This window comes from Canis aureus, chromosome 16 (assembly GCF_053574225.1).
Source record: "Canis aureus isolate CA01 chromosome 16, VMU_Caureus_v.1.0, whole genome shotgun sequence".
Lineage (NCBI taxonomy): Eukaryota > Metazoa > Chordata > Mammalia > Carnivora > Canidae > Canis > Canis aureus.
This window is the reverse complement of record NC_135626.1, coordinates 25,119,696-25,132,818: the sequence shown is the minus strand read 5'-3', so window position 1 is coordinate 25,132,818 and position 13,123 is coordinate 25,119,696. Positions and strand designations below refer to the sequence as shown.

General features: G+C 37.7%; 1 protein-coding gene across 1 annotated transcript in view; it reads left to right on the top strand.

Moving 5' to 3' along the window:
- The window catches only part of APPBP2 (amyloid beta precursor protein binding protein 2), a 69,987-nt gene that overhangs the window by 38,116 nt on the left and 18,748 nt on the right, over positions 1 to 13,123 (top strand). The window contains exon 5 of the mRNA XM_077852353.1: positions 11,724 to 11,892. Within this exon, the coding sequence (XP_077708479.1) occupies positions 11,724 to 11,892 (169 nt within the window). The remainder of the gene's footprint in view (positions 1 to 11,723; positions 11,893 to 13,123) is intronic.

The following is a 13,123-nucleotide window of genomic DNA, read 5'->3' as shown; positions in this document are numbered from 1 at the left end:
CTCTAATTTCCTGGTTGACCCTTTCATCTTTTAGCAGGATGCTCTTTAACCTCCATGTGTTTGAATTTCTTCCAAATTTCTTCTTTTGATTGAGTTCAAGTTTCAAAGCATTATGGTCTGAAACTATGCAGGGGACAATCCCAATCTTTTGGTATCAGTTAAGACCTGAATTGTGACCCAGTATGTGGCCTATTCGGGAGAAAGTTCCATGTGCACTTGAAAAGAATGTGTATTCAGTTGCTTTTGGATGTAAAGTTCTGTAAATATCTGTGAAATCCATCTGGTCCAGTGCATCATTTAAAGCTCTTGTTTCTTTGGAGATGTTGTGCTTAGAAGTTCTGTCATTTGCAGAAAGCACTGTGTTGAAGTCTCCCAGTATTAGTGTATTATTAATTGATATACTTGGCAGCTCCCACATTAGGGGCATAAATATCCATGATTGTTAGGTCCTCTTGTTGGATAGATCCTTTAAGTATGATATAGTGTCCCTCTTCATCTCTTACTACAGTCTTTGGGGTAAACTTTAATTTATCTGATCTGAGGATTGCTACCCCACTTTCTTTTGAGGACCATTTGTTGTTTTTTGTTTTTTTGTTTTTTTTTTTTTAATTTTTATTTATTTATGATAGTCACACAGAGAGAGAGGGGCAGAGACACAGGCAGAGGGAGAAGCAGGCTCCATGCACCGGGAGCCCGACTTGGGACTTGATCCCGGGTCTCCAGGATCGCACCCTGGGCCAAAGGCAGGCGCTAAACTGCTGCGCCACCCAGGGATCCCTTGAGGACCATTTGAATGGTAACTGGTTCTCCAACCTTTCATTCTCAGGCTGGAGGTGTCCTTAGGTCTAAAATGAGTCTCTTGTAGACAGCAAATAGATGGGTCTTGCTTTTTTATCCAGTCTGGAACCCAGCGTCTTTTGATGGGATCATTAAGCCCATTCACCTTCAGAGTTACTATTGAAAGATATGAATTTAGTGTCATCATAATACCTATTCAGTCCCTGTTTTTGTGAATTATTTCTTTGGGCATCTTCTTTCTTTTACAGAGACCCTCTTAATATTTCTTGCAAAGCCAGTTTGGTGGTCACATATTCTTTCAGTTTCTGCCTATCTTGGAAGCTCTTTATCTCTCCTTCTATTCTGAATGAGAGCCTTGCTGGATAGAGTATTCTTAGCTGCATGTTCTTCTCATTTAGGACCCTGAATATATCCTGCCAGCCCTTTCTGGCCTGCCAGGTGTCTGTGGAGAGGTCTGCTGTTAATCTAATATTTTTCCCCATATAAATTAGGGATCTCTTGTCTCTTGCTGCTTTAAGGATTTTCTCTTTATCTTTGGAATTTTCAAGTTTCACTATTAAATGTCAAGGTGTTGAATGGTTTTTATTGATTTTGAGGGGGGTGGGATCTCCCTATCTCCTGGATCTAATGCCTGTTTCCCTCCCCAAATTAGGGAAGTTCTCAGCTATGATTTGTTCTAATATGCTTTCTGGTCCTCTGTCCCTTTCAGCGTCCTCTGGAACCCCAGTTAAACGTATATTTTTCCTTCTGATACTGTCATTTATATCCCTTAACTTTTCCTTATGGTCTTTTAATTGTTTTTTCTCTTTTTTCCTTAGCTTCCTTCCTTGCCATCAACTTGTCTTCTGTGTCACTCTTTCTTCTACCTCATTAATCCTCATCGTTAGGACCTCCAGTTTGGTTTTTTTTTTGTTTGTTTCTTTTTTGTTTTTTTTTTTTAATTTTTTTTTAATCTTATTTATGATAGAGAGAGAGAGAGAGAGAGGCAGAGACACAGGCAGAGGGAGAAGCAGGCTCCATGCACCGGCAGCCTGACGTGGGATTCGATCCCGGGTCTCCAGGATCGTGCCCTGGGCCAAAGGCAGGCGCCAAACCGCTGCACCACCCAGGGATCCAAGGACCTCCAGTTTGGATTGCATCTCATTTAATTGATTTTTAATTTTGGCTTGATTAGTTCTAAATTCTGTAGTCATGAAGTCTCTTGAATCATTTATGCTTTTTTCCAGAGCCACCAGTAGCTTTATAATTGTGGTTCTGAACTGGCTTTCTGACACCAAATTGTAATCCAAATTCTGTAATTCTGTGGCAGAGTACTGTTTTTGATTCTTTCTTTTGTGGTGAGTTCTTTCTAGTAATTTTGCTCAGTGCAGAGTGGCTAAAAACGAGTTGTACTTGTTAGAAGTGCAGACTCTTCTCTCTGTTGCGTTCCAGCTGATCTCTCTTTAAGTCTCAGGTCGAATTTGTAGGTCTTCAGGATGATTTGAAGGTTGTCTAGTAAGTTGGTGGGGACAGGTGACTTGGGGATCCTACACCTCTGCCATCTTGCTCCGCCGCCCCCCACCCCAGGAATTTGTAGTATGTTTTAAGGTTTTTTTTTTTTTTTCAAACTGGAAATGAAAGGGAAATTTTAGAAATAACATAAAACCTAGAAGAAAACATAAACCTAGAAGAAATTAAATTCTAGGTTACCACTTACTATTAAATGTCAGGTAAGATTTCTTTTTTCCCTGAAAATGAATTGTTAGTAAGTTGCCTTACAAAGCCCCTCGTGTAATGTGATGTTCTTTCAAGTGTATCATTTTTAACAACAAACTATTTGGGAAAGAAATGTTAGCCTGAAAACTCAGCCAGTGCCAATGTCAGGAAGTTCAGAGACCACCTGGCCGAATTTTCATTTTGAGGAAGTAATTTAATTTAATACATTCACGATTATATTTCCATTAACTGCCTTCTTAAAGTTTATTTGTTTTTAGTAACCTTTATACCCAATGTGGGGCTCAAACTCACAACCCCAAGATCAACTGAGATCGAGAGTCTCATGCTTACCCAACTGAGCCAGCCAGGTACTCTTTCATTGCCTTTTTAAATACTACTTTAAAAAATGATACAGTGAGTTTGGTCAGGGAGATTGTGGCTATCTACTTGCCTTAGGTGGATCAGAAAAGCCCAGCAATTTTAATGCTTTGCAAATGGTTATGGTGTCTTTGGATAAAATTTCTGGCAACATCATATCAGACTCAAAAGTGCTGATTTTCAAACAGTAAAAACATTTTACTCTGAAATACTGTTAGATGACTCAAAAACTAGTTATGGTGATGACAAAGGTAAATGTTTTAAGATGTATGTGGATAGTTTGGATAAAATTATTTCATAAATTGCAAAGAGAAAAAGCAATTTTTAAAAATCTAATTTAGATTTTAGATAGGTATATATAACATAAAGATGATTTAAATATTATAGGTTTAAAAATGCTATCCTATATATCCCTACAACTTGATATATTCAAGTTAGGGGAAAAAAAACTTTTTGTATAGAAAATGGAGGCTCTTATTATATTCAGGTTGTTTTATATTGGGTATATGTGATAGCATATTTTAAAAATACAAATTTGAGAAAATGTAGTGGTACAAGGTGTTACAAAGGTCTCATCTGGGAAGCCTAAGTGGTTCAGCGGTTTAGTGTCTACCTTCAGCTCAGGTTGTGATCCTGGGGTCCTGGGATTGAGTCCTGCCTCGGGCTTCCCACAAGGAGCTTGCTTCTCCCTCTACCTGTATCTCTGTCTGTCTCTCTCTCTCTCTGTGTGTCTCTCATGAATAAATAATTAAAATCTTTCAAGAAAAAAAAAAAGGTCTCGGTAAGCGAAGTAGGACTGGCTATTATTATTTAATGTTCAAACATTACTGATCCTAGGGGTGGATATATAACAACTTATATAATAGACATTTTAAATTAGGTAGTAGGAGTATGGTTAAGATAAGAAAGTTGTCCAAGCTAGATAAAAACAAAGAGAATAGAGGAAATAACTAAGTATGGTAAATGAAAAAAAGCTAATGACAAAAATAATACGAAAAGCTTAAAACCCCAAATATAACTATCATCACAATACATGTAAATAGTCTCAATTGCTCTATGTAAAGGAGGCAACTATCAAAAGGGTTAAAAAATTAAATTTAGCTATATATTGTTAAAACACCCTTTAAACAGTATTAACAATAAAGCAAAATTTAGGATAAAAACCATTAGTTGATACAAAAGGGATATTGTCAATAAAATGTATAGTCCACCAAAAGCTTATAAACTCCATGTATAGCAAATAAGATAGCAGCCATCTATATAAGCACTAGAAATGCAAAGAATTTGATAAAAAGATAATTAGTACGATGTTGAATGCCCCAGTGTAGGTTAATTCGGAATTCATATAGGTTATCAAGGAACTAAATTTTTTCTGTATGTCTGCTTCTCTATCCTCAGTGCTGGTTTTGACTTTGGCCAGCTCCCAAGTGGTTGTAAGAATGCTGTCATGTTTTGAAATACCACATGCAGTTTTCATATTGTCCAGCACAGGAAAGACTTCCTTTCCAAGTACCATATTTTATCTTTAATGACAGGGAACCTTTCTCAGGAACCACCCAACCAGCCTATCTTGGAGTCTCATTAGCCAGAGCTAGTTCATTTGGTGACCTCCGAATCAATCACTGGCAAGCAGAATAGGACCACTACACTGTGATTGGCTGATTTATTCTTGAGTCCTATGAAAAAGGTCAATGCCTAAACAAAATCAGACTTCTGCCAACAAGCATGAGGTGGGGAAAAAGACTGTTCGGGAGCCAGCCATGTCTGCAACATTTCACAGTCTGCGCTCACACTTAAAATCACACCAGACTAACCAAAAAAAAAAAAAAAAGTCCAGGCATCACTACTACCTTCCAGAACTCTATGAATACAGATGTAAAAATTCTCAACAAAGGACTCCTGGGTGGCTCACGGTGTGAACCCCAGTCCCAGGATTGAGTACCTTATCAGGCTCCCTATGGGGAGACTGCTTCTCCCTCTGCCTGTCTCTGCCTCTCTGTGTGTCTCTCATGAATAAGTAAGGAAAATCTTAAAAAAAATTTTTTTTCTCATCAAAATACTAGCAAATTAAGCCAGTAGCATATAAGATTATACTCTATAACTAATTGGGATTTATTCCAGGAATGCAATGATGGTTAACATAAGAAAGTCGATGAAGTAATATGCCACATTAAAAGAAAGAAGGAAAAAAAACACAACCCTCTCAATAGACACAAAAGACATTTGACAAAACCCAACACCTTTTCTTTTTTCTTTTTTCTTTTTTTTTTAAAGATTTTATTTATTTACTCATGAGAGACACAGAGAGAGGGTCACAGACACAGGCAGAGGGAGAAGCAGGCTCCATGCAGGGAGCCTGATGTGGGATTCGATCCCGGGTCTCCAGGATCACGCCCTGGGGGCGCTAAACCACTGAGCCACCCGGGCTGCCCCCAACACCTTTTCATAATAGAACATTCAGAAAACTGGGAACAGAAGAGTTCTTGAACATGATAGCATTTATGAAGAACACACAGCTGACATAGTGAGTGGTGAAAGACTGAAAGCTTTGCCCCTAAGATAAAAAACAAGACCAAGGATGCCTGCTTTTAGTACTCTTATTCCACATTGCCTTGAAAGTTCTAACTAAGGGAATGAGACAAGAAAAAGGAAAAAAGGCATCCATATTGGAAATAGAGAAGTAAAACCTTCTCTGTTCACAGGACAGTTGGATTTCATCAAAATAAAAAAACTACATGCATGTTATTATCAAAAAAGTGGAGTTGGGGAATTGAAAATATTTGTAGATCATATATCAGTTAATGGTCTAGTATCCAGAATGTATCAAGAACTACAGCTCTACAACAACAAACAACCCAATTAAAAAATGAGTAAAGGACTGGAGTACATATTTGTCCAGGGAAGAGATATAAAACAGGCAATAAGCACATGAAGAGATGTTCCAGGATCATTTTTCAATAGGGAAATGCAAATCAAACATGAAATACCACTTTACACATACCAGGATGGCTGTAATTAAAGAAAAAAAAAAAAAAAAACGTGAAGTGTTACCAAGAATGTGGAGGGATTAGGATCCTTGCTAATGGGAGTGTAAAATGGTACAGCTGGAGTAAAGGGAGAATGGAAAGCAATTGCTTGTTACAGAGTTTTCTTTTTGGAGTGCTGGAAAAGTTTTGGAAATACATGGTGGTGATGGTTCAGTGACATTGTAAATAAAATGGCACTGAATTGTATACTTCAAATGGTTAGTATGGCAGATTTCGTGTTATGTATTTCACAACAGTTTTTATTATTTAACCCTCTCCTTTCAGTCTATCTTTATTTCCAAAATTTTTTTTTAAAGATTTATATATTCATGAGAAACACACACACACAAAGAGAGAGAGGCAGAGACATAGTCAGAGGGAGAAGCAGGCTATAGGCAGGATCCCAATGCGAGACTCAGTCCCGGATTCCGGGGTCACAACCTGAACTGAAGGCAGCCACCCAACTGTTGAGCCACCCAGGCATCCCTATTTCCAAAATTCTTAAGTAGGTCTTAGAAAAATATTCTTATAAGCAGGAGAAAGATTATTTTCCTTCACATTCACCTTTTTTTTTTTCACATTCACCTTTAACGTATTTATTTTTGTTGTGTTTAATGAGGATCTAGCTAGTCCTCTTGCTTAGTCTTATAATGAATATAGTCATAAACCAATGGCTTCCAAACTTGTAGGGGTGTCTGACTGACTTAGTAGAGCATGCAATTCTTGATCTCAGGGTTGTAAGTTTGAGCCCCACATTGGGTGAAGAGATTACTTTTAAAAATCTTTTTTTTAATTTATTTATTCATGAGAGAGAGAGAGAGGCAGAGAGAGAGAGGCAGAGACACAAGCAGAGGGAGAAGCAGGCTCCATGCAGGGAGCCCGACATGGGACTCGATCCTGGGTCCCCAGGATCACACCCTGGGCTGAAGGCAGCGCCAAACCGCTGAGCCACCCAGGCTGCCCTACTTAAAAAAATATATTTGCCTTCAAAAAAATGAGTAGTTTAACCAGTTAAATAGTGATTGCTTTTGACAATAGCTCTTGATCAAGTAGATGTGATTGTATTTTCTCATAAAAATAACACTGTGGGAAGGAGGGTATAGGAGAAATCTGTACCTTCAGCTCTGTTTTACTGTGAACCCAAAACTGCTCTTTTAAAAAAAAAAAAAAAAAAAGATTTATTTGAGGGGATCCCTGGGTGGCTCAGTGGTTTAGTGCCTGCCTTCGGCCCAGGATGTGATCCTGGAGTCTCGGAATCGATTCCCGTGTCGGGCTCCCTGCATGGAGCCTGCTTCTCCCTCTGCCTGTGTCTCTGTCTCTCTCTCTCTCTCTCTCTCTGTGTGTCTCTCATGAATAAATAAATAAAATCTTTAAAAAAAAAAAAGGATTTATTTGAGAAGGAAAGTATGAGCAGTGGACAGAGTAGGAAGCAGAGGGGCAGACTCCCCACTGAGCAGGGAGATCAATAGGGCTCAATCCCAAGACCCTGAGATCATGACCTGAGCCGAAGTCAGACACTTAACTGACTTAACCACCCAAGTATCCCTAAAACTACTCTTAAAAATAAAATATTTTCTAAAGATACTAAAATACTAAAATTGAAGAAACCCATTTGGAGAACCTTGAGAACCTGCCTTTTCATTAGGCTGAGTTTTAAGGCAAAATTAGATCCTCAGTTGGACCAAAAGTTTCTTGGATCCTTCATCCTGTTCCATGTCAGCCCAGATGGGTGTACAGACCCTGAAGAGTCTCCATATGTTTAATTTGCCCTTTTGTTTCAATAGACAACCAGCAGGGACTGGAGAAAATATCAAGCTGTGCTTCTCTGGCTTAAAATACTTAGTTTGCTATTCCATCATATGCCAATTATTAAATAATTTCTAGAAATCGTTTCTTAGAAGGAGTATCTCCAGTGAATGTTGTTAGAAATGCAATTCTTAGTATTGTAGAAATGAGAAGTGAATACTGTGCTTTTCATTCTGTAAATTTACAATCTATGCTTGAGTTTAACCTTTTCCTATTGAACCATTTGGATAATTATCAACTCATCTCTGATACCTATCCTTTTTTCTTAAGGTCTTTTTTCATCTGGACTTTTGTAATACCTTCTGTCCTGATTCCCTTGCTTCCACTCTTGGCTTTATTATAATCCATTTTCTTTTTCTTTCCTTCTCTTTCTTTTTAAGATATTTGTTTGTTTGAGAGAAAGAGAGAGCTCCAGCAAGAGAGAGAACACAAGCAGTAGGAGGGGCAGAGGCAGAAGCAGGAAGCCCAATTCAGAGCTCCATCCGAGGACTCTGGGATCATGACCTGAGTTGAAGGCAGCCGATTAACCAGCTGCGCCACCCAGGCACCCCTATAATCCATTTTCCACACTGTAGCCAGAGCAATCCTTCTAGAGTTACACTGTTCAGTATTGTAGTCATTATCCATATATGACTATTTAAATTAATTACAGTTAGAAATTAAAAATTAAAAAAAAAAGAAATTAAAAATCAGTCCTTAGTCACACTAGGCACATTTGAGATACTCAGTAGTCACTTGTGGTTACTGGCTCTACCAGATTGAGCAGAGCATATCAAGAACATTTTTAGGAAATTCTATTAGATAGCATTGTTCTAGAGGATAAATGAAATCACATCTCACTATTACAACCAAAATTTCTTACCCTGACAAGGCCCTATAAAATCTTTCTAATCTCTGCCTTTTTATCTCTTTTTATATAACCCTTTATTCATAATACCTCAGACAGGTTGGTCTTCTGTCAGTTCTTTGGTTAATGCCAGAATTTTTTTCCCTTTCTCAGAGCTTTGCATTTGTTATTCCTTCTATTTGAACATTTTTAAAAAGATTTATTTCTTTTAGAGAGAGGGGGCCAGATGGAGAGGGAAAGAGGGAATCCCAAGCAGACTCCCCTCTGAGCATGGAGCCCGACATGGGGCTTGATCTCACAACTTGAGCTGAAATCAAGAGTGTGATGCTCCATCAGCTAAGCTACCCAAGTGCCCCAGTTATTCCTTCTGTTTGAAACATGCTTCTTCCCACACCTTTACATGATTGCTTCTTCATCATTTAGGCATCAACTCAAATTTACCTTCTCAAGAGAATTATTCCCTGTCTATCCTGAAAACCTCCTTTTAAGAAGTTCCTGGTCAGGTGGCCTGGGTGGCTCACACTCTCTTTCTCAAATAAATAAATGGTTTTTTTTTTGTTTTTTTTTTTGTTTTTAAAGGAGTTCTTGATCATTGGGGCACCTGAGTGGGTCAGTTGGTTGGGCATCCAACTCTTAATTTCAGTCAGGTGGTGGGATCAAGCCCTGAGTCAAGTTCCATGCTCAGCATGGAGTCTGCTTGAGTTTCTCTCCCTCCTCTCCTTCTTTCCACTCTTGAGTGCACATGCACGCCCTCTCTCAAATAAATGGATAAATCTTAAAAAAAAAAAATCCTGATTATGGGATGCCTGGCTGGCTCAGTCATGGAGCATGTGACTCTTGATCTCAGATTTTTGAGTTTGAATTTAAGAAATAAAATCTTTTAAAAAAAAGCATCTCCTGATTATAATACCTTATTTTTATAATATTCATAGCATTTTTAAAAGATATTTGTTTGTTTGTTTGTTTATTTATTTATTTATTTATTTATTTGAGAGAGAGAGAACATGAGCAGAGGGAGGAGAAGCAGATACCCTTACTGAGTAAGGAGCTGGATGGAAGGCTATATCCTAAGACCCCAGGATCATTTCTGAAGAGAGGCTTAACCGACTGAGCTAATAAGCAGATGTGCCAATAGAATTTATGTTTAAAGGGAAGTCTTACTTACTAGTGTGTTTGTCTGTCTGTCCTAACACTCCTTCCCTCTAGAGTGAAGCTTCTTATGGTCTTGTTTACCACTGTATCCCTTTCACCTAAAAAGATGGTATATAATATGGTGGTAAGTCAATAATTGACTGTAAGAGTCTTTCAAAACTTTATTATATGAACTACATATTTCTTTTTCAGGTAATCTTTTACTAGATTTCAGTTTTCTTTCCTACATAATGGATTTCATTGTAACAGATCATTGCAAACTTCTTGGTTATTAGATCACCATTTAGCAATTAAGTGACATTGTCTCTTTTTCTGTACCAGTACACTTCAGCAGGAAAAATTTTCTGTATACCAAAACATTCTTTCTACTTTTATATTTCTGCATAAAAATATAAATCCAATCAACTCACCATTCTAGAGTAGCTTAAAATTACTATATGTATTTCTGCTTTAATTTGGAATTTGGTACTATAAAAGATCCTCCACTCAGAACTTTTCATTAACCTTAGTATATTATTTTGCTTGAGAGTGTTTTATTCTTTTCTAAAAGCAGATAACTATATGGTGAGTGTTGCAAGGATGCACATTGGCATTAAATAATATCTCCTAACCTTGGGATGCCCGGGTGGCTCAGCAGTTGGGCATCCCTGCCTTCGGCTCAGAGTGTGATCCTGGGTCTGGGGATCGAGTCCCTCATAGGGCTCCCCAGGAGGAGCCTGCTTCTCTCTCTGCCTATGTGTCTCTACCTCTCTCTGTGTGTCTCTCATGAATAAATAAATAAAATATTAAAATCTCCTACCTCATTGAATATGTTGATTCATTTGAAGTTCTTCCATGTTTTCCCTGACTGTACAAAGAAATCATAGAGGTTAGAAGATTGTTAGATGTTTCTCATCCTGGGTCATTGATCTGTTAAAGTTTTTGGTATAGATAGAAAAAAAAATTTTTTTTTAAATAACTGTTTTTTTATATTCCTGAAGAATGCTTCCCAGATTCTCCATACTTGGTTTCTTTTAAATGATTTTTATGCCCTTTTGCCTCTCTGGGATGAGCATTTTCAGACAGTTGTATTGGCCTGATATGTGCACATAATGCATAATAATAGATCATAAATATATGTCTGGTCCTCCCAGTTCTTACATCGTCTATATAGATATATAGGTATCGTAGTCTGATCTAATGCATTTTACTACTCTTGCATTTCATTAGATAATGCACATGGTTTTACAGTTACTCCATATGAAGAACTATATTTTTCCACCATAGAAGATAAAGGTTATAAAAGAAATAGGTGACAATTCTATTTTCAGTGAACTTTTACCCTTACTGGAAAGATAACAAAAAATGAGCTTTTATGAAGCAATATGAGATGAGGCTACTGATCAAGTGTTGCAAAAATATGCTAGAAAAAAGAGGGATCCCTGGGTGGCGCAGCGGTTTGGCGCCTGCCTTTGGCCCAGGGCGCGATCCTGGAGACCCGGGATCAAATCCCACGTCAGGCTCCCGGTGCATGGAGCCTGCTTCTCCCTCTGCCTGTGTCTCTGCCTCTCTCTCTCTCTCTCTGTGTGACTATCATAAATAAATAAAAATTAAAAAAAAAAAAAAAGAAAGAAAAAAGAATGGAAAGTAATGGTAGGTAATAGTATTTCATGTTGATTTTAATTTCCTCATTTTCTAAATTTTTTATAATGAGACTGCATTACTTTTGGATTTGGAACAAGAGTTAAGTATTAGATGTAGCACATACTGAATGTACGATGTATACAAAATATTTAAAGAAAAAGAATCAGTTGGGTGAGATTAATCGTGAGTGGTTTTCTGGGAAGAGCGTATGCTATTAAAGTGCTTTGGTCAGTCTTGGTTTGGGCCAGACTGTTATTTTCCATTGCTGCTTCAGTTTTCACATCCAGTTTCCTTAATCCATTTTTTTTTCCTTAATTCATTTTGGTACTAAGTCATGATCTATAAGAGGACCATGCTGGAATATCAAAAATAAAGGAATGTTATTTCTACTTTTGCAGGTTGCTTCATGTGCGAAATGGAAACTGCAAATATCACTTGGGTGAAGAAACATTTAAGTTAGCTCAGACATACATGGAGAAACTCTCAAAACATGGCCAGCAAGCAAACAAAGCTGCACTGTATGGAGAACTGTGTGCACTACTCTTTGCAAAAAGTCACTATGATGAGGTAAGTGTTTTTGAATTGCATTTCATTGTGATCAGCAAGTAGCTATAAACAAAGGGTAAAATAAAAACAAACATATAAAAAAAAAATTCAGAGCAACCTGATAGTTGCAGGGCATGGTAGACAAAATAGGTAAAGAGTATTAAGAGTCTAAAATGTCCAGTTATAAAATAAGTCCTGGAGATGAAAAGTACAGCATGGGGAATATAGACAATAATATTGTAATAATGTTGTATGGTGAGAGATGGTAACTACACTTATTGTGGCGAGTATAGCATAATATATAAAATTGTCAAATCACTATGTAGTACACCTGAAACTATTATGACATTGTGTGTTAGGTATACCTCAATTTTTTAAAGAAGAATAAATCGTAACCTTCTATTTGTCTTAATTTTATTTTCACATACTAGGTTTACTTAGAGCAGTATACATTTGTAATGGAATATTTAAAGTGAGACAAAGAGTATTCCACGAGATGTGTTTTAAACATACACGTGTAAAAATGAAGTAAAATAAACTTACACATGTATGATTTATGGCCTTTTTTTTTAATTTGACCAACTATATCTCTACTTAAATTATTTTGATGGGCATGCTCTATCAAATGAACCTTTAATAAATGCTTTTTTATTGGATGTTTAGCTCTGTGTAAACTCTTATAACTTAAAGGCATTCATTTTATTTTTTAAGATTTTTTTTTTTTTAATTCACGAGAGACCCAGAGAGAAAAAAGGCAGAGACACAGGCAGAGAGAGGGTGAAGCAGGCTCCATGTAGGGAGCCCGATGTGGGACTCGATCCCAGGACCCCAGGACCATGCCCTGGGCCAAAGGCAGGTATTAAACCACTGAGCCACCCAGGCGTCCCTAAGATTTTGTTTATTAGAGAGCATATTAAAGAGAGAGCACACATGAGCAGAGGAAGGGGCAGAGGGAGAAGCACACTCCCTGCTGAGCCTGATACAGGGCTTGGTACTGAGGCGCTGGGATCATGACCTGAGCCGAAGGCAGACCCTTAACTGACTGATACACCCAGGCACCCCAGAGGCATTCATTTTAATGGGAAGCTAGATTTTATTTGTCCTTTTTTTGCATTGTTTTGCTCCTTCTTCTGCCTTATAAGATGGCTTCCCTCCTGTCTTTATGCTATCAAATTAATGCTTCAGTGCTGATGAATATATAGTTGAAAAGTGAACTATAAAATCTGCTTAACTCCTATACTTGGTTGTTTTC